Source organism: Gymnoscopelus braueri (assembly GCF_963280865.1).
Source record: "Gymnoscopelus braueri genome assembly, chromosome: 12".
NCBI classification, from domain to species: domain Eukaryota; kingdom Metazoa; phylum Chordata; class Actinopteri; order Myctophiformes; family Myctophidae; genus Gymnoscopelus; species Gymnoscopelus braueri.
Window position 1 is genome coordinate 23,249,870 of NC_137614.1, and position 20,794 is coordinate 23,270,663.

The following is a 20,794-nucleotide window of genomic DNA, read 5'->3' on the forward strand; positions in this document are numbered from 1 at the left end:
TATACTATAAGCTAAATGCACCTGACTTCATAATTCCTGCCAGCTCGAAGCATCTGAACCTTCTGATCGCTTGTGCATTTTTGAGAATGTTTGGTGAAAATGTTAGCTTGTACGACTAAAGACTTAACTAAAGATCTGAAGAGACAGGGACACTCCTGTTACTGAAAAAAAAACACTATAGCTATGATTAGCATATATAGAGCTTTAGCTCTCAATAAACTGTTTGAACCAGAACATATTACTTACAGCACCTTTCATTTGCATTGTGGATATAGTGTTTATGATTTTATTACGAGTTAGGTGATATTTATAGTAATAGACTATTGTTTGAATATTAATAGCAATTTGTTGTCCCTTATGATGATGAAGATTCAGAAGAATCAAGCAAATCAAGAGAATCAAGAAGATCAAAAGAATCAGGAGGGAAAGGGAAAGAGAGGAAATAGAAGAAGATGATGAAGAAGAGAGTTAATAGTAAGTAAATAGCATGATGATTGTCACAGCAACATAAGGATGATGAAGAGAATGAAGATGAGGATGAGCCAAGGCTCAAAGAATTAGACAACTGTCCAAGAATGCATTTTGTTGTTTTTTTATTTACCAAAACTCTCCAAACACCAACCTGTCAGTGCAATAATATTCACAGTGCAGTACTGCCCAAAAATAAGCATATGAAACGGTACTTGCAAGAAAAACACAGGCAAAAGGCTAAATGAACAACATCCTATAACCACTTTACCGGCTACACCCTCCATGAAGGGCCGCAGAGCAAAAGTACTGAAATTCTTTACTTAAGTAAAAGTATCAATACTGCAATGTACTGTAGAAATACTCTGTTACAAGTAAAAGTCCGGAATTCAAAATTTACTTGAGTTAAAGTACAAAAGTATTGGCATCAAAATGTACATAAAGTACCAAAAGTAAAAGTACTCATTATGCAGAATGTCCCGTTTCACAAGTTTTCACACGTTTTCAAAAAAAACTTTTGAAAATAGCAGATCTACAAGCTTGCAAAGCATTGTGAGCTTGTTATTTTATACATTTTAATAGGGCTGAAGTGGTTAATGCATGTTTTGTAATAATAATCAAAATCTACAAAGTAAAGTAGGCCTAACTAAAGTTTTCAAATAATTGTAGTGGAGTAAAAAGTACAATATTTGCCTCTGAGATGTAAGATGGAAGTAAAAGTACAGAAAATTGGAAATACTCCAGTAAAGTAAAAAAAACTGTAGTACAGTAATTGAGTAAATGTACTTAGTTACTTTACACCACTGCTGTTCTCTAGCCTGCCCAAACCGATCTAACTGAATGCTTCTGCAGCCACCCCTTTAAAGCAGGTGGGTCATACCAAGAACACAGAGTCATTCTTTGTATTCATTAACTTAAACAAGGCAAACTATGTCCCATAAGTTATATCCTTATGTGACATCCTCCAATGCACGTGATATCCTCCAACACCCACTGTTTCCCAAACGGGGATCCGCGACCCATGTTTGGGTCGCGGATCAATTTGTATGGGTTGTGAGTAAATATCCTCTTTTTTTGTTTTCCTTCATTGAAAAATATAGATATATATGTCAAAAGATTTTAAACAGTTTAAACAAAGACAAAATCACAACTTTTCATCAATTAAAAACAATTCCAACAATTCCAACAAGGGGAATACCACTAATTTTCAACATTAAACTATGTCTTTAATACACCTTAGAGCTGTTGTGTGACAAAATATTAAATTGAAAGATTTGTTCTCTCTTATGACCTTTTCAGACCGTGGTCGTGATGGTGGTGGTAACAGTGACAGTAGCAGTGAGGAGGACGACAACAATAATGATGGTGATGATGATGATGATGATGGTCAGGGAGTTAAAGGTAATAACATGATGAGTTAAAGACAATAACATGATGAGGATGATGAAGATCCTGATGATGATGATGAACTTGATCCCCTATACCATGCTGCATTGAGATTCATAATAAATTCACCTTTCAGGACTCAGTATTGCAAGCTTTGAACGCTGGTTGGACTTCATTAACATCTAGCAGGTTGCAACATTGGTAGTATATGTTCATTTACAAAGCTATTCTTGGTGTCAAGATCTGCCTTCCTACATTTACTCTAAATGAGTATTGGTAAGGAACACCCTTAGGCTAACCTTTACGGAGCCCCTTAGGGGACATTACTAGGTAGATTGTTTTAAGGGTAGGTACATTATTTTAAGAGCTAGGTAGATTGTTTTAAGGGTAGGTACATTATTTTAAGAGCTGGTGGTTTATGTTTTCTGGTATGGAAAAAAAAAACATAGGCTATAACATTTTTTTTGAGGGATGAGTTTTTTTTTTTGAGGGATGAGTTTTTTTTTTTTGAGGGATACGTTTTTTCTTTTTGAGGGATGAGTTCTTTTTTTTGAGGGATGATTTTTTTTTTTGAGGGATGAGTTTTTTTTTTTGAGGGATGGGTTTTTTTTTTTCAAAGTCGTGCGCACGAGTTTGCAAAGTCGTGCGCACGACTTTGAAAAGGAGGATTTTTTTTTTTCAAAGATTTTCAAAGAATTTTTTTTTTCAAAGTGAGTGTTTTTTTTTCTTTCAAAAGGAGATTTTTTTTTTCAATACAAATTTTTCTTTTTCATTTTTTAGATAATTTTTCATTTTTTTCCCCAAGTATTGTTTCATCTTCGAAGTTTTTTTTTTCAACGGCCGGGGGTCCACAGGGGTCCCCGTGGCGGGGGTGGCGGCCGGGGTTCCACCGAGGTCCCCGTGGACCGGCCAGGGGTCCACGGGGGTCCCCGTGGCGGCCGGGGGTCCACGGGGCTCTCCGTGGCGGCCGGTGCTCAGCTTAGTCTAGGACCTGGCTAAGATATGTATGCACTTAATTTAGGAGAGAATATCTCAACTGTTCTTGGCTAATATGACCCCAGGGAACAACTTAGGAACTTTGACTAATTCTCTATCCGGGACGAAATACCCGAAAATGACCACGCCCTTTTTAAAATGACCATAACCGGTGCACAACTTCCAACATGGTAAACCGTTGGAGCTACAGATTTACTGAGAGCCAACGACCTTCGGGGTCATCATAGTGGCCAAATCCAATATGGCTGCCACCTGCCAAAGTCTTTGGCTATAACGTTTGAACCACATGAGCTACGAATGCCAACTTGGTGTCTAAATCATGTTTTTTTACTATTAGAAACATGTTTGAATGCTTATCTTTATGATGTAATCTATCTAGAGGACACTAATTTGATTATCACAAATATGTCATATAAATGCCACTATGTTATGAAACAACCAATGTATCCTACAATGTAATTTTGTTGAAACAATATAATGATTTAACTCAATAGAATGAGTAGAACTCATTCCTAATGATACAGCTAGTACAGTATGTGCAACAATGCTCAGCATAAAATGTAATACTATATAGTATTACTATTCTATACACCATTGACTAGTAGATATCATACTAGTCAAAGGTGTATAGAATTGTTTATAATATGTTTATATCACATTATGGTCTTGGTGTTACAACAGCAATAGCTTTACTGGCACCTGCAAGATCCAGTAAGGTTCACAAGTCTTAGTAATGGAGTCCCAGTACCAGCCCAACCTATTGAAATCTGGGATATTTTGTTGGACGGAGGTTGTCTGATCCAATAGAAGCTGGTCTGAAGCAGGTTTTACATGCTGAATCAGTGCAGCTTGGGTGAGAGGAATGTTCGTGAGGGACTGAGAAAAGCCACTGTCAGGATTCATCAACTCTGCTTTGGCCACAGCTCTTGCTGTATATGATGATGACCATACACTCCAATCTTTGGACATGGACATTGGAGTTGATCTTTTCAGGCTCCAAGGTGAGGGTGACCAGGGTTTCTTTGAGATACCTGCACTCCTTTTCCCATAGTCAGGGAAGGCTGGCTGATGTTGGTCAGATGGTACCAGGTCCCTTGAGAACCTTCCTCCCACTCAAGTGTCAGAACCTGGGAACCTTACTGGACCCATCTTGCAGATGCCAGTAAAGCGTGCGCTATCGTCCTCCTCTGTGGCTGCAAAAGTCATTTGGTGGACACAGCAAATGCTACAAAGCTGGAGTCTGTTGCATTTCGATATATAGATGTATGATTAGGACATTAAAAACAGTCATCATTGTGTGTGTGTGTGTGTGTGTGTGTGTGTGTGTGTGTGTGTGTGTGTGTGTGTGTGTGTGTGTGTGTGTGTGTGTGTGTGTGTGTGTGTGTGTGTGTGTGTGTGTGTGTGTGTGTGTGTGTGTGTGTGGTGCAGTACTGTATGTATCAGTTATTGCAGAGCTGTTCTGTTGTTGTAGTAGACAAATTCCTAGCAACCATTTGTTGTTTAGCAATTAACCTTTCTGATTCTAATTTAAACATATTGTTCAAATTCCATACACCTTTGACTATTATGATAGTGTTCAATGTATGCTGAGCTGAGTTTGATCTTAATTTGATCTCATTCCTACAACTACTGTATACACTCAATCTGGATGAAACGTTACATAACATGTTTGGTATAGTGGCCATATTTGTAATAAGCAAGTCAGAGTGATCTAGATGGATTCAATCATAAATATGAGCATTCCAATGTGTTTCTAATGCTCAAAAAGCATAAAGTAGACACCAAGTTTGCCAAAAATGACAAAGATTAAGGTAAGTAAAACAAAATTTCAAAACTAATATTCCTTTGAAATATGTAAAGTAGAGGTCCAGCCACATCCAGTCATAAAGATACGCATTCCAACATGTTTCTAATTGTCAAAAAACATGATTTAGACTCCAAGTTTGCATTTATAGCTCATCTGGTTCAAAAGTTGTAGCCAAAACCGTTTTTTAGCTGTTTTGTCATAACATTTCAAGTTAGAAATATTACACTTTTCTATGTTTCCCTAAACATAAGTATTCTGAACATTTTGAGCACCTCAGTAAATCTGTAGCTCAAACGGTTTAGCAGATGTTGGAACCATGTTGGAAGTAGTGCACCGGTTATGGTCATTTTAAAAAGGGCGTGGTCATTTTCGGGTATTTCGTCCCGGATAGAGAATTAGTCAAAGTTCCTAAGTTGTTCCCTGGGGTCATATTAGCCAAGAACAGTTGAGATATTCTCTCCTAAATTAAGTGCATACATATCTTAGCCAGGTCCTAGACTAAGCTGAGCACCGGCCGCCACGGAGAGCCCCGTGGACCCCCGGCCGCCACGGGGACCCCCGTGGACCCCCGTGGACCCCCGTGGACCCCCGTGGACCCCTGGCCGGTCCACGGGGACCTCGGTGGAACCCCGGCCGCCACCCCCGCCACGGGGACCCCTGTGGACCCCCGGCCGTTGAAAAAAAAAACTTTGAAGATGAAACAATACTTGGGAAAAAAAATGAAAAATTATCTAAAAAATGAAAAAGAAAAATTTGTATTGAAAAAAAAAAATCTCCTTTTGAAGGAAAAAAAACACTCACTTTGAAAAAAAAAATCTTTGGAAAAAAAAAATATTTAAAAAAAAAATACTTTTCCTCCTTTTTGAAAAAAAACCTCACTTTGAAAAAAAAAAAATTTGAAAAAAAAAAAAAATCCTCCTTTTCAAAGTCGTGCGCACGACTTTGCAAACTCGTGCGCACGACTTTGAAAAAAAAAACTCATCCCTCAAAAAAAAAAACATCCCTCAAAAAAAAAATCATCCCTCAAAAAAAAAAACTCATCCCTCAAAAAAACCTACCCTTAAAACAATCTACCTAGCTCTTAAAATAATGTACCTACCCTTAAAACAATCTACCTAGTAATGTCCCCTAAGGGGCTCCGTAAACCTTAGATCAAATGCGTTAAGTTGTACCTTCATCAAAATCTGTGGCTGGTAAAAAAAAAAATTAAGTTTTTTTTACTTTGCTAAATTCCTTGAGAAGTTTTAAAAGGTAGATGTACTCACCAACACTTGTTCCTGCTTGGATTTTTTTTTGGTACATTTTTACATCTGAATTCTATTTAATGTAGGATCATTAGCTTTTATTTATTTTGCTTAAGCTGTATCACTTTTGGAGATCTTTTAGGTAGGTATTTGCTGTGATGGATGTCCTATTGTTGTTTGTTTTGTAGTGTACTTTGGCAAAGACGTGTAATTGTATTCAAAATAAATACATTTAAAAATGATAATAGCTAATAATAATGTTGTCAAAGTAATGTGTAAGAGGCAGTCAGTTATCCTATTTGATGGTAAGGGAATAATTGACCCCCCCGCCCCCAAGTCTTTGAATAATGTAACATTGCGGAAAATGTGTCACTGCTTTCTTTCTACAAAAAGAAAATTCTCACATGCTCTAATTGTGCACCCCACCTGCTACATCAGTAGCCTATTCAGTGAAATCAATGATTCAGCAAATTAATTGATAAACTAGAAAATGTGCTCCTCGGAGCACAAGTCTCCGCCAGCAGACCCGTGCTATTTTAATCAAATGAAATCACCTACCCTATCTTTAACCATAGTTCTCTAGGAATGTTCTAATTTTTACGTAAAATAGAACATGTTACTATATCATAGCAATTATATTATCATAACAATAAGTAATGAGATACAATAAGTAATGAGATACATTAATTTAATTTCTTGTATAAATGTTCTATATTGGTTATAGATGAAGTTGCAGAGGTGGTTTCATTCTTGTTTGGGTAAGGTTGTTGTGGTATGGTCGTCATGGCTTCCCACAATTCACTGTTTTCTTGGATCCAGCGGTCCTCCCAGTCATTGCAGATGTCAATGTCGTTGTATAGAGGATTGTTTTGCTTTAGCCAGTGTAGGGCGTCAAGCACCTTTTTTGGCCGCACATATTCATGTATATAGTGTCCCTTGTAGGCAAGTTTTCGTTTTAGTTTCAAGGGAACAACCTCAGCAGTTTCAGGAAGTCTTGGCAATAATTTGATAATAGTGTCTAGGTTAGATGGCACATTGACTGCATTACCATGGATTGCCTTTTGTCTGCCTCTTGGCAAGCCAACAAGTTTCATGAAGGCAATACGTTCAACCTTTCTTCTAACGGGTGCAAGTCCTGCAATTCTCGGGGTATGGGGTCGAGTAATAAGTTGTTAGCCCAAGCCTGTGTAGGGAGTTTCCCAAGTTTAATGGACCGATGACACGTGTGGCACATCCAAGTGTTGTTTTGCTTGATTGCTGTTGGGTCTTTGTCTAGGAGACTTACAATATCTATCGTTCCTGTATACTTTCCAGGTTTAAACTCTGCCACTGATTCTCTGTAGAGCATTCGTTCACAGGAACCACAGACATAATTGGGTCCACTTTCTGACATCTTCTTTAAGAATGCGAGAGCAGCTTCATCAACTTCTAGTTCTTGTGATCTGTACCGTCTCTTCTTACTGGTGTTATGTGCTTGTTGATGTTGTCTTTCATTACTTGAATACTTTGACCAGTTCCTTTTTTTCCTTTCGATGTTCTCTACAGACTCTTCTACTTTTTCTTCCAGAGATTGTAGCAATCTTTGCTGTGTCATATTGTCAGCATTTATGGCTAGTCTTCGTCTTTTGTCATTTAGCGATTCTTTGTCTCTGATTAATTTCATTCTTTCTCTATGTTTCTTAGCTCTGTTTAATTTAATTCCTTCTCTCTGTCTCTTAGCTTTGGCCTTCTGCGCCTTTGCGTCTTCATCAGGTTTCAGATGCTCATTTGCTGCTTCTTTAGTTTGCATAATGGGAGTTAGTTACATTGTGTGATCTCAACCTCCTATTTATATATTTATATTACATATTGTGATGTCACGTAAAACTGACCAATGTTAGGTGTTCTCAGAGGAACACACACACGCTAGGACGGGTGATTTGTACTGCAAGGTACTGTTGGTAGAATGTGCGTGGTTTTTGGTGTTCTGCAGGGGCGACTGAATATGTAGTGTTTGCATCTAAAGAATGTTCTTCTTGAAGCAATGTGTCATATGGGAGTCGTCGTAATTGACTGGTTTGTTCAAATACTTGTCTGTCTTCTTCATCTTCATTGTCTTGAACAGTTTCAGCAGTTGATTGGTGTGTTTGATCTATGTCAGTTTTCTCTAGTGCTACATAATGTATTTGATCAAGGTGGCCAATTGTTATAGTATTAAGACTTCGGCCTTGTTGTGGGATCAATTCAACTCTATAGTCCTCTTCTGTGTTACTGTTGTAGATGAGTATGCTTTCTTAGCTTTGGCCTTCTGCGCCTTTGCTTGACCAATGTTAGGTGTTCTCAGAGGGACACACACACGCACGGACGGACGGGTGATTTGGACTGGAAGGTACTGTTCCAATCAAGACTGATTGATCCTGTCTTACCTCACTTCAAAAACCGTAAACGGCTTTTTGAAGTGACACACCTATTTATAGGATTTTATTTCGTCATGCGTCCCTCTAGCCAATCAAAGGCATTGGTGTCAACATATTCACATATTCAGTGTCACGTGGAGCTTGACCAGTGTTAGCTTGGCTAGGGGCCATGCTCACACACGGCGGGACGAAGCGAAAACATACTCTCCACCTACGGCGGAGACAATAATGATAGAAACATAGACAGAGTGAGGGAAAGAGGATATAGACAACCTCAGTAATACTGATATGATTCAACTCTTGGTATTTACAGCATCAACCTCGCAGCCCCAGACTGTCCCTGCTGTGACAACACCATTATTGACCTCATCAGGGAAAATAACGACTGACAGCTCGTCAACAAAACCAGTTGCTGTTTCTGGAACATTCTCTCCCATCTCCACATCCTACACAGAGTCCTCTACATTATCTGAAGTTACTACTGCTCCCTCATCAGGTATGATTGGAGCTTCCAATTATGTTATGATCAAACTTGGGCAATGTCCGTTGTTCGGTTGGTTCATTGCTTTCTGCTTTTTTATTTTTCTGTATAAAGATGTGTATGCTGTAATTGTTCCAACAACATATTTAAAAAAATGCTGGCTGGATTGCCATTGCATTGCCATGCACCTCATGCTTACCTTCCTGTGAGTGTGCACATGTGCGTATGCGTTCCTGCTTCCCTAACCTCACAGCTGTATATTTATAAAACTGCTGTTGCAGGGTGCTGATCATAATATCAATCTAGTAACTATAGTTATTCACTTCCTCAAAACCAGACTTTTTATCATTTGTTTCTCAACCTAGGTACCATACTGATTGTGGGTGTGGGGCTGGTTGCCATTGTCACTTTATTAGGAATGGTAGCATTGATCTTTTTCAGGAAAAAGATTAAGAACTCTCCAGGTAAACACACACACACACACACACACACACACACACACACACACACACACACACACACACACACACACACACACACACACACACACACACACACACACACACACACACACACACACACACACACACACACACACACACACACACACACACTTCACAAAAGGATTTAAAATACATGCTATCTTATTGGCTGTACATTTTTGGCCTTGAAGTTGGATTTCTTTTTCTTTTTCAGCGCCAACAGACCAACATTCCAACAGACCTGCGGATACAGACTTTGCTGCTGTGAATGTGAGTTTGGGGAAGGTCTCAGCTTGTATCTTTGTTTGTGTAGCAAATACATTTAAATTAAGCTAAAGTATGTAAAGTTAAACTAGACTATCACTATTAAGCAAAGTTAACACTAAAGGAAAATGGTAAGCCATAACAAAATTTATTTCATGTTATATTTCGCCAAACTACGGTCCATGCTCTCAAAACAATTAACACAGCCATTGAAACTATAATTTTTGCTAAAAAGCCCAATTCCACAGCAAAATGAAGGGCTGCACCTTTTCAGGTTACGTCTTTAAAAAACACATTTGATGTCTAAACTACATAAGTCATCTATTGATTAGTGGTTTGGACATTCGAGAGCTGTGGAGATCTCTGACTGCCTAAGCATCCACCAGTACACCTCTACGGTCCCCTAGGCCAGTGGTTCTCAAACCTTTTCATGTCAAGGACCCCCAAAGTGATATGTATTTGGCCGCTGACCCCCATCAGAAAAGAGTTTGTGCCAGGGACCCCAGAAGAGAAGATTTGTGTTTTTAAAAAAAATCTAAATGTTTAAAAAAAAACTACCTACAAGCTCACAGTGCATCACAAAAAATATTTAATATGGTTAAAATGATTGTTATGCTATATTAACTAATTTAGCTGGAGACCCCCTGGAACCTCCCAAAGGACCCCTTGGAAGTCCCCGGACCCCACTTTGAGAACCACTGCCATAGAAAATGTACATTGAGTTTTGCAAAATATCAAGGGTTCAGATGGCTGTGTCGTTTTGAAAGCCTGGACCTTTGTTTGGAGAAATGTACTATAATTTAATTTAAGTAAACTAAAGTCAAATTAAGCGAAATTAAACTATTTCCTCTGCTCCAAGGCTGTGTATGAGGAGATCAGAGAAGAGAACAGACATTCAAATGTTCCTCCTGTGAAGGTGTTTACCATCTACTCTCGTGCCTCAATCACCAACATGGTTAACAGCCGTCCTGGACACATGGATGTAAGCACTTTTAGCCTGTTTATCTGGGTGAGAAACATTTGTAGGCTACTGTGTTACGACATTGATTGACTCTTATTTTCCCCCACTCCTAGGCGGAAAATGGATCACACAACATCAACTCTGAAGTGGGTTTTCTGAGAGAGAGAAATGTCTTCACAGATCCTTCTGCAGTGTCAGTCAGCACAGGTGCAGTCGGTTATGCTGGTGAAGGTTTCTACTCGTTGGCACAGCTTCCATCTGGCACTGGAGGTGGCTTTAATACAAGCCCCTTCAGTCCCTCTGTAACCAGAGTTGTCAGCTGAATTCGAAGATACTTGTCAAGGGTTTTCAACAGAAGGCTACTGCAATTATAAATTGAGCTTTTACACATTTGGCTGTTGAGTAGAGCTTCAGTTAGACGGAATTTGAATCCAAACAATATATAGACCCCAGGACCCCAGGCCCTCAGGCCCTAAGAATTAGTTAACCAGTTAAAAAGCCTATCAATGTAACCTACGTAAGTTCACACTTTTGGGCATGAGTACATGATGCAAATGCTAAAACCAGACTTCACACCCACATATTTCACAGAAACGCTGAGGAAATGCGTCTGTTTCCTTCTGGTCTGCTTCTGTGTGACTTTGTGTGCTATTTTTCAGTTCATTTGCCAGTTCCCTTTATTCTTGCTAAAACCAGATAATATCAGGGGAGAGTAAAACAAAATGACCTATCCTTTGTATTGAATGACAACAGGGTGGAGAGCAACTGTGGTTCGGCAAGATATATAAATGAGAGAAATTATGTAGTTATAAAAAGGGCACCTATGAAGGCAATCAGGCAGGTGCTCGGGCACAGATTGGCTCCTATGTGTGCACGTGCCTACATATGAAGTCAAAAAGCATTAAGAAGTGTGGAGTGTTAATGAAGGGTACGTACAGCAATGCCCACACATTCAACCTCATTCCTGAATTCAACGTGTGTAGCTATCAGAACCATAAACCAACATGTGACAGTGGGAAAGTACTGTATTTTGCTGATGTGGGTTCTGCTAATAATTTTCTATATCACCCATTTCAAGCAGGAGACTCTCTTTACCTACCCCCATGAAAAAAAAATATATCTAGTCAGTTATGGGGATGTAAAAACCAAAACGATATAAAAATCTATCAAAGTATTTTGTTAAAAGTTTATAGCTCTATTACGACTAATAGAGTAATAGAGTAGAGAATTTGTTCAGCAACAGGGATGTCCCCGATTTCCATTACCAATTCTGTCTAATCAGGAGAGAGAACTCCACAAACATCATTTATCGTCTTTTATCATTTAATTCTTCTGCAATTGTGTTGTTTTGTTTCATCACTTGCACTTATTTTCCCAATACGTATGTGTTCATTCATTACCCGACAAAGAAGTATTGACAGCGACATGTTGTCATCATTTGTTACTTGTACTGTGTGCCATGGTCTGGTACAATCCAGCTACTATACTGTTATTTCACCTTTTGAAATGAGTTACAGGTGAATCTACATAGGAGACATACTTTGCCAATAGGGAAATATATGTTGTTATTTTTCCATGTCTCTCTCTCTCTCTCTCTCTCTCACACACACACACACACACACACACACACACACACACACACACACACACACACACACACACGCACACACGCACACACACACACACACACACACACACACACACACACACACACACACACACACACACATGAGGAAAAGCCAAACTAGAGCCACAGGCGTGATAAAAGTTTAACAATTTTTATTTCCTGACAATTCCTTGGATTTACGCACATAAGAAAAGCTTTTCACAGCACAAGGTAGAGACTGAAAAAGGTAAGAAGAGCATAATAACAGAACATAAAAGATGATAAATGGCATTTGTTTCACTTTTATATCACTGAAAGGAAAAGAAAAACTCAAAACAAGAGTAACCAAGGAAAGAAAAATGTTTGGTTCGTGTTCTTTTTCCCCAGTGGAAAAACAAACTAAATCAATCTAAAATTCCTGATTAACACACAGAATTACAATATAGAAACGCTACACCTCTTATAACCTTGTCTTGTATTTATATTTTGTATACAGTATATATACGATTTTCCCCACTACTCCCTCCCACTAGCCTAGACCCCTGAAATCGTCCCAAAGCAGAGGTTGATGGTACGAACACGGTTGAACAAATATCAAATACTGTACACAGGCACTATCAAGTTGCGTACTGGGACACGTACAATCAAGATGGACGAAGTCCCTCCATCTTAATTCTATCATCATCGGTATGTGAACATGTATTGTTTCAACAGTACATTATAGTTTAAAAAATATATACGTTTAAAAAAGTAATGTACATTTTGCTGTTCCATACTGCCAACTTCCATCCTATTTCAATTACTCAATTTGAGAAAGAGAAATGTCTTTGATCCAAATAAATATAAATATAAATGAAGCCAGTAGTAGGAACAGTGACAGTATTTCAAGAGAAGGGGGGGATATTTCTATCCCCGATTGGGGCTTTGAGCTTTGTGTGAATTGGGTCTCACATGAGGATGCAATGTCCTTTGTAGCTTTCTGATCTCCAACCCAATACACTTACTAAGGCTGCATGCGTGTGTGCGATTTGTACATGATTGTGAATTGTGGGCTTGTTTGTGATTTTGTAACTGTGTTATACTGTACTATACATACATGTGTTTAAGAAAATATGTGTGTTTATTTGAGAACTGTCTAACACCGATGACAGCTTGGCGCTGAAATGTTTTTGTTCCTGTCAACAGGAGGGTAGGTTGTATCGGGTACTGTAGACGCAAACAAAACCTAAAATTACAACGATGCCATAGCACCCTTTTGTGGACCATTTAAAGCAACCATTTTGCGACCCTCAAGTGTCATAATGTCAGTGTTCGATACTGAGTCTGTGTGGCAACTGTTTTTTTAAATGATTGTTGTTGGCCAAAGTCTCTTTTGCGAAGTTAAAGTGATAGTGCGACTCACAAAATTGCCAGGCTCCTGGGCATCAAGGGCAACACAATAGGTAGATAAAGCCTGCATAATTAATACTCTCTTTATCTAATTCGATGTACATTTTGATCTGAATTGTTGTTTTAAAGGTGTATTATAAACGTTACCAGCTGTTAGGAGCATTCAGTAGGTAGGCTTTACTTCTTTATACATTTTGCAGTGGCCACTTATTGTCCCTCTTAAGACAGTAGGCTACTCAATATTAAGGTCGCAAAATTGTGCAATAGTTAACAAACCATACATGATTTGTGTGCATGGGGTTCTCATCTTAAACAAGCTCAGTGCTTAATGAGTCTTCCAGTTTAGTAGACCTTGTATTGTGAATTTGTACTTCCATGTACTGTTATTCTCATGTCTTACTAAATAAAAGTACATCAGATGAACAGATGCTTAAAAAACGTACTGAGACAATAGGCATGTTTCAATTCAGAGGGTGCAGCCTTCAAAGTGCGGCCCTAGGTAGGGTGGGTAGGGCACTGCCCCCTGGAGGGCGCATAGGGCACACACTCTGCCTTGAGAGAAGTGGCAGTCAGCCCTCAAAAACCTGTTTTCGTGGATTTAGAAACCAGCAATTTCAGTATTTTCAACATTTGAAACACTTGCAAATACAGATTTCTCTGTGACTCAACAGCTGGAAATAAAAACACCTGTTGAAGGTGAAACTTTGAGTTTGAAAATGTCAAAGTTTAATTTAAATAAAATAACAGTTTGATTTAATTTAAATAAAAATTAAAACCCAAACTCTTCATGGTTGGGTCACCTGGATATAGATCGATCGCTAAATCTGTTGGTGCTGAACCAACAAAAATATGTACAAAAGCAGGACAATTTTTTTTAAACAAAACTTCATTTAAGTAGGTTGTAAGAAAATCATGATGGAAATGTTCAAGAAAATGTCTTAAATAAAACAACAAAAGAAAACAAACAACGTTTTCCTGCTTCCTTGATGCGGAACATGTTTTGGTTAGTAAAATACTGTACTGTATGTAATTCTTTGGAAAGATACAAAAAAATGTATTGATTGTTTTTGAGGACAAGACATTTTTTGTAAGCACATAATAGAAATCACTACTCAGTCTATTTGCAAGTGTTCTTTTGACTATACCAAGAAGACAAGCGCACATACAATATCAAAAATATATTATGTATAAATCGTAGCTTTCTTATGTTCCTATTAATGGATCTTAAGAAGACAACAGTGGCATATTCTCTGTATCTTGGCAATAGATTCATTCATCAAGTTGTCGTGGTGTTAAAAGTTTTCCATTCACATTATTGGTATTCTGCACATGGGCACAAATAAATATCCTGGTACTGGTACAATAATATCTGTTTCAGTGTAGATATACTGTACGTAAACTCAGCTTTACTTTAGTACAGTATATATGGTATGGACTGGTGTATTAATGGAAGCCAGGGTCATGTTGTACCTACAATGAAGTGACAAAAATACGTTGTCACACTATGCCAGGGGTGTCAACTATTGGCCAGTGGGTGAAATTATTTTGGGGTAAAGAAAAAAGTAAAAAGAAAGAAAGAAAAAAACAATTAAAATATTCACATCTGGTTATTATCTATCTCTGTGGCAGCTACTCTCTTCCTCCCTGCCTCTGCCACGCTGGCAAAGCTGCCCTCGTATGAACATTGTGTAAACAGTACCGCCCCACTTACGTTGTGTCACCCCTGTGTGCCAGCGTAGCACTGAAGGCCGTGAGGGAGAATCACAGACCTTGCTGGAGATTTTAACAGTCAACTAAAAGAACATTTCTTTAAATCAAGTCATTTACACTATTGCTTCTTCTATAAGCACTAACATGACTCATGAAGCTCAATTAGGAATATTTGTGTGCTTTTCGCTTTGCGTTATTACATTATTGTTGTTTGATTACTGTTTTTAATTGCTCAAGCACTTTGTAACATTGTTTAAAAAAGTGCTGTACAAATAAAGTTTTATTATTATTATTATAATTATTATAATCAAAACGGTTATATTTGAGCCAATGGACTCGACCATGGGCAATTTCATGTGCTTCTGTCTAAAGATAATATTCTAAACTGCCTACCGTGCCACACTGAAGTCTGCTAGACATTTCTTTCAATTAGGCTACAGTATACCATTCTGGCTCACAACCTACAGTATGAGTTTGACACCCCTGCATTACATACATTTGAGGCAAGTGGACATTGCCACCTTTATGCATTCTGAGAGTTCTCACAATGCTTATTATTACTACAAAAAGTATATCGTTGCTGTCATCTCCATATCTAAAAGCTTTTTTCCCCTCATTTTTTTTGGAAATGAATGCCCTACTTCGTAGGGTAATAGTCCAAAACCGTAATGAATAGTTTTGGATATACAAGGTTTCCAGCCGACAGTGACGATATATGCATTACAACACATATACAAATGTGGCTACAGATAAGTTGGTAAATAACTGATTAACAAAGCAGTTGTTAACAGTCTGAAAAAGACCCCCAAAAGTCTCCTGTGGAGTTTCTGAACAAGAAAAAAAAAGAGAAGATGATGGTACGTTGTGCGGCTGATGCAGACAGAGGAGGAGAAGTTTATTTCAGGTGTGTTTCTCTCTGTGCTGGCCAGGTTGTGACTTCAGTGTGGACTCAGTAAGACAAGTCTCATGTCAGCTGCTCTAGATAGTCTGTAAGGCAAACAACAAACAGTCAATGATAACAATACAACTGTCTGTTATACTTTTTGAAGTCTACTGTAGTCTACGGTCTGAATGGATGTAGTGTTTTAGTATTTAGTGAGCCAACGCAAATGTTGCGGGAGCGGGCGTCTTTAAAATACCAATGGGTATGGCACACCTGACATTATATTATATATATTTATCTTATTGTATATTATATTTTTGGGTCCCAATGGAAATAGAGGGATTCATTCGGGACTGGCCGGTAATATTGCAGGATTATGCGGGACTAAACAGCACTTAAATTTTGCATGCCGCCAGAAGCGGGCAGTCAGAAATGAAATGAATGGGAATGATCAGAAATCCAGCGGGAGCGGGACTAAGACTCTGTGACACACACACATTGCTGTTGTTATCCCACTACTCAATAGGACGACAATTTACCACATCCATTTCTTCAGCTACTTACATAAGGGAGCTAAATGCTAATAGTAGATTGGAACATAACAGGGAGGCTACAATATCCTAGTTTGAGTCCTAGCTAACTTTGTGATATACCCCTTACCCCCCCATTTGTTTTTAAATAAATAAATAATAATAATAACACAAAATAGGGGATATTTAGTGAACCTTTATAAGCACAACGTTAGAAACCGTCACACTATATTGTCTGAGTACTGTTGTTGCCTGTTGAGTTTGCCATGTTATGATTTGAGTGTATTTTTATGCTAGGTTTCAGGATTTGGGAATGTTTTGGGTTAACTGATTTCCAATGATAAATAAACAAATATCTGCATAAAGCAAAGATATTTGTCTACTCCCATGTTGATAAGACTATTAAACACAAAAATATCCCTTTAAGGTACATTTGAACAGATACAAAATTGATGATTAATTTGTGATTAATCGTGATGAACTATAGAAAATCTGACCTGTGCACTCTGCCGCCGCATCTTGTGGACAGAGCAGGAAGTGGCATCTTCCCTCCCGTGTTCCGACTCTCGCGCCCGCTTCCCTGTTATGCTGCCCCCGGTGTGCAGGAGGCGTCCTGTATGTAAGAATAACGAAGCTGAATTAAAACCGTGATTATTAAGGCATTTTTTAAATAACAATTACATTTTATATCCTTTATTTTTTGGGTTTAAGTTTTGCCTCAGATTTTTCTCTGATTCAACACAATCAACTATTAACACTCATATCACCACTATACTTAACACTATCAATACTTAACACTTTTAACACTACTAATATTCTTAACTACTACATACTGGATACCAACACAGCGAGCCCACACGGTTTCTTCAGGAACAGCGTTTTCTAGTTATTGTTGCTAGTATGATGTTTATTATTGTCATGTACCTGGATTTTTAGGTACAGCAAACTCGTGGTAGAGTATGGTGCTGGTGGCAGCTTGGTTGGGGTTTGGCACTGAGTGGTACCCTGCAACACACATTTAACATCTTTATTTGCGTTCACATTTTTTTTCTTCACATTTAACATCTTTATTTGCGTTCACAGAGACACACACACACACACACACACACACACACACACACACACACACACACACACACACACACACACACACACACACACACACACACACACACACACACACACAGACAGACAGACAGACAGACAGACAGACAGACAGACAGACAGACAGACAGACAGACAGACAGACAGACAGACAGACAGACAGACAGACAGACAGACAGACAGACAGACAGACAGACAGACAGACAGACACACACACACACACACACATACGCTTCAAATATAATTTTATATCATACTTTAAATAAGTTGCATGTTTTTACCCCTCTATATCCTCAGTGTCCTGTCTCCCTAAACACTTTCCTGCCTAAATAAAGAAACCCCCCCCCAATTGTCTGCTGCCAACCTACCATGAGGCTGCGGTTGTAACTGTTGGTCAGCAACAAGGCATGACCCAGGCTGATTCTCACTGTCAAAGTTCAGCAAGGTACTCCCACTGCCGTTACCACCCGAAACTCCAGACACTGATGAGAACAGGGGACACAATTAGAATACACGTGAGTGTCGTTTACATCCAGAGTGTTATTGCTATTTTCTCACAGTGACAATGTATGGTTCCAAAGAGTGTTGTTGTTGTTCATTTACAGTGAGTGCTATTGTTGTGGGCTTATAGCAAATGGTCTTTAATTCCAGTGATTGAGTGTTGTTTACTTCCAGTGACTGGTGTCGTTTACTACCAGTCAGTGTTGTTGTTTACTTCCAGTGAATGTAGTGTTGTCTTCCAGCTAGTGGTGCTGTTCACTTATAGTGAAGTGTTACATCACATTGTAAAATTAGTGTTGCTGTTTACAGTACTTACAGTGAGTGTTATTGTTATTGGTCCCTGACTGCTGCTCCCCGGGAGAGTACGCCATCATCCCTCCATTCCCATTGCCATTGGTGGATGGCACTGATGCCAGCAGGCCTGACACAAAACACAAATGGATGATGGGCTGTTAGTCTACACTGTTGTTATTTGTGTAACTGTATATCAATTCTCAATAGTTAGCTGGTTTCTACTTTACTGACAGGGTAGTACTTTACCTCAGATGTCAATATTGGCTTAGTTATAAGATCTGTTTCTACCTTACACAACTACTCGTCTATACTCCAGTGCTTTGTATCGTCTGCCAATATATCAATATCACAATACTTCCACTGTATTGCTTTAATACTACAGTCTATTTATGTCTCTCCCTGTATCGTCCGAGTTTCTGGCCTCTATTTTATTCAAGTACACGCTAGTAAACTCTTACCTAGTCCGCGGTATCGGCTGAGTTGCTGGTAGATCTGTTTCATCCTCTCTATATTGAGCCGACTGGCCTCTGCATGGTGTACCATGGGTTTGGGGTAATGGACGCCAATCACACACTTGGCAGCTTTCTGCACGGACTCTGGTGCATTCCACGGGTCATAGATGTACTTAGCGGGGAAACCTCGGAGGACAGGTAAGTATCGTCTGGAAACACAGTGGCAGAAATTAGAAAACTGCTGGCTTCAGTCAGTCAAATGTGGCACAGGCAATGATGGGGAGCACATATTACAATACATTATATACATTACATTACAATATATACAATACAGCACATACAGTACTGTACTGTATTATAATATTAGAAGCAGTAAGCAGAGAAAATGACAAAGCAGTTACAGTTGAAATGTTTATTTTACAATATTTTAAATAGCTGAAATATTGGGAAAAAAATAAAAATCTTAATAATAGATTACATTTTTGACAGATTTCCATATTTTTATTAGTCGGGTATTTCCTGGTACTTATAAGTGATTTTTCAGAAAAACACTTGCACTTACATTTTACTGTCAATACAACGCAAATTAACAACTTGCTCAAAGATCATCTCAGACCGGTGAATCATTTCTTTGGGTTCAATATATTCCACATAAAATCACATGAGTTCAATTAGCAAATAACCATAGCTGACAAACCTGCTGACAATTACTAGCAAATAAAGATCACCATGGGTATAACTTCTATAACCGTGATAGGTGCTAAATGCTGCACATGAAGAACTAAGAGCACAAAATAACTGCTGTACAGGTTTAATCAATTCCTCTTCCTTCGACATTTACTGCACTGAAGTGAATTAACATCACAGTGCACGTTTGATACTGTTCAGGTTGTGACTGCAAAACAAGAGGGCCTGCAGTCAAAAGCAGCAGTTAGGCCTAGACCCCCGGCCGCCCCCAACACTGATCGGATCAACAAAACAATCCAAGACAATACAGCTGACTGCAGTACCATTGGAAGCCTGGCAGCAGGTACAGCAGATAACCAACAGCTCAAAATATCATCCCAACCAGAGTTTTTGTTTTTTTGTGTCTGCTGTTCTTTAGTTGTTGTTGTTGTTGTTGTTGGTGGTGGTAGTTGGGGTCATCATGGGTTTGTGGGAATCAACCCCTATAGTTGTTTCTTTTAGCATGAAAGGAAATGTCTCGTAACGTGTCATGTAACTACGGCTACTGCTTATATTATGCATTATGCTGCTTGTATTATGAAAGATTAACAAAATGCAGGTGTGCATTTATATATGTGTGTGTGTGTGTGTGTGTGTGTGTGTGTGTGTGTGTGTGTGTGTGTGTGTGTGTGTGTGTGTGTGTGGGGTCATACTAATGTGTGAACTAACTACATTTCCCCTAATCCCCAGGCTTCCTGTGTTCCTACTGTATATGATTTTTATATGGTACAACACTCTGTCTTTGTATGCAGCCAGGCAGAGGGAGGAATCGGATCTTGGATGGTACCCGGGCACAGGATACAGGGAGGGGAGGGGGGATGTCAGGAGAGATGCTAACCTGATGAAATCCCCGTTGGGATCGGTTCTTCGTCCGAAGCCCACGGGGCAGTAGCAGTGGAAGAACTGCTGGAAGAAGGAACTGCACGAGAGCCACATCCAACTTCCTGCGTTCACACTCCAGTCTGCATCCAACAGCAGCTCCTCAAAAACCTGGGGGAGGAAGATGAAGAGGGAGAGGAGAGGAATGTTTAGATTATTGGTGTTTCCAGAGATGATGTGTTTGGTCTTCTCCTGGATTATAACCCAATCTGCCTCACCAACAACCTTCATTCTC

General features: G+C 39.0%; 2 protein-coding genes across 4 annotated transcripts in view; one reads left to right on the top strand and one right to left on the bottom strand.

Annotated features, from left to right (window-relative positions):
• Positions 1–383: 383 nt before the first annotated feature.
• Positions 384–11,249, top strand: LOC308096712 (uncharacterized protein). The gene is made up of 7 exons (XM_080444130.1): positions 384–474; positions 1,768–1,869; positions 8,611–8,793; positions 9,144–9,242; positions 9,475–9,530; positions 10,384–10,506; positions 10,599–11,249. Exons 1-7 carry the CDS (start codon positions 453–455, stop codon positions 10,806–10,808), a joined length of 795 nt encoding a protein of 264 aa, XP_080300256.1. The 5' UTR covers positions 384–452; the 3' UTR covers positions 10,809–11,249.
• A 2,957-nt stretch (positions 11,250–14,206) lies between these two features.
• Positions 14,207–20,794, bottom strand: part of LOC308096142 (cryptochrome-1-like) — a 14,030-nt gene continuing 7,442 nt past the window's right edge. For all 3 annotated transcript variants that reach the window (XM_080443443.1, XM_080443444.1, XM_080443445.1), the window contains 7 exons: positions 20,519–20,670; positions 18,961–19,163; positions 18,525–18,629; positions 18,076–18,189; positions 17,528–17,608; positions 17,101–17,216; positions 14,207–16,177 (listed from right to left, as the gene is read on the bottom strand). In XM_080443443.1, the coding sequence (XP_080299569.1) occupies positions 16,169–16,177; positions 17,101–17,216; positions 17,528–17,608; positions 18,076–18,189; positions 18,525–18,629; positions 18,961–19,163; positions 20,519–20,670 (780 nt within the window). In that variant the 3' untranslated portion in view covers positions 14,207–16,168. The remainder of the gene's footprint in view (positions 16,178–17,100; positions 17,217–17,527; positions 17,609–18,075; positions 18,190–18,524; positions 18,630–18,960; positions 19,164–20,518; positions 20,671–20,794) is intronic.

What these genes read in the sequence shown, in the direction of transcription:
- LOC308096712 (XM_080444130.1), top strand. Translation starts at nt 453, where the DNA reads ATGATGAAGAAGAGAGTTAATA. An exon ending in GATGAAGAAGAGAGTTAATA is followed by an intron (nt 475 to 1,767) that starts GTAAGTAAATAG and finishes TGACCTTTTCAG; the next exon opens with ACCGTGGTCGTGATGGTGGT. An exon ending in TACTACTGCTCCCTCATCAG is followed by an intron (nt 8,794 to 9,143) that starts GTATGATTGGAG and finishes TTCTCAACCTAG; the next exon opens with GTACCATACTGATTGTGGGT.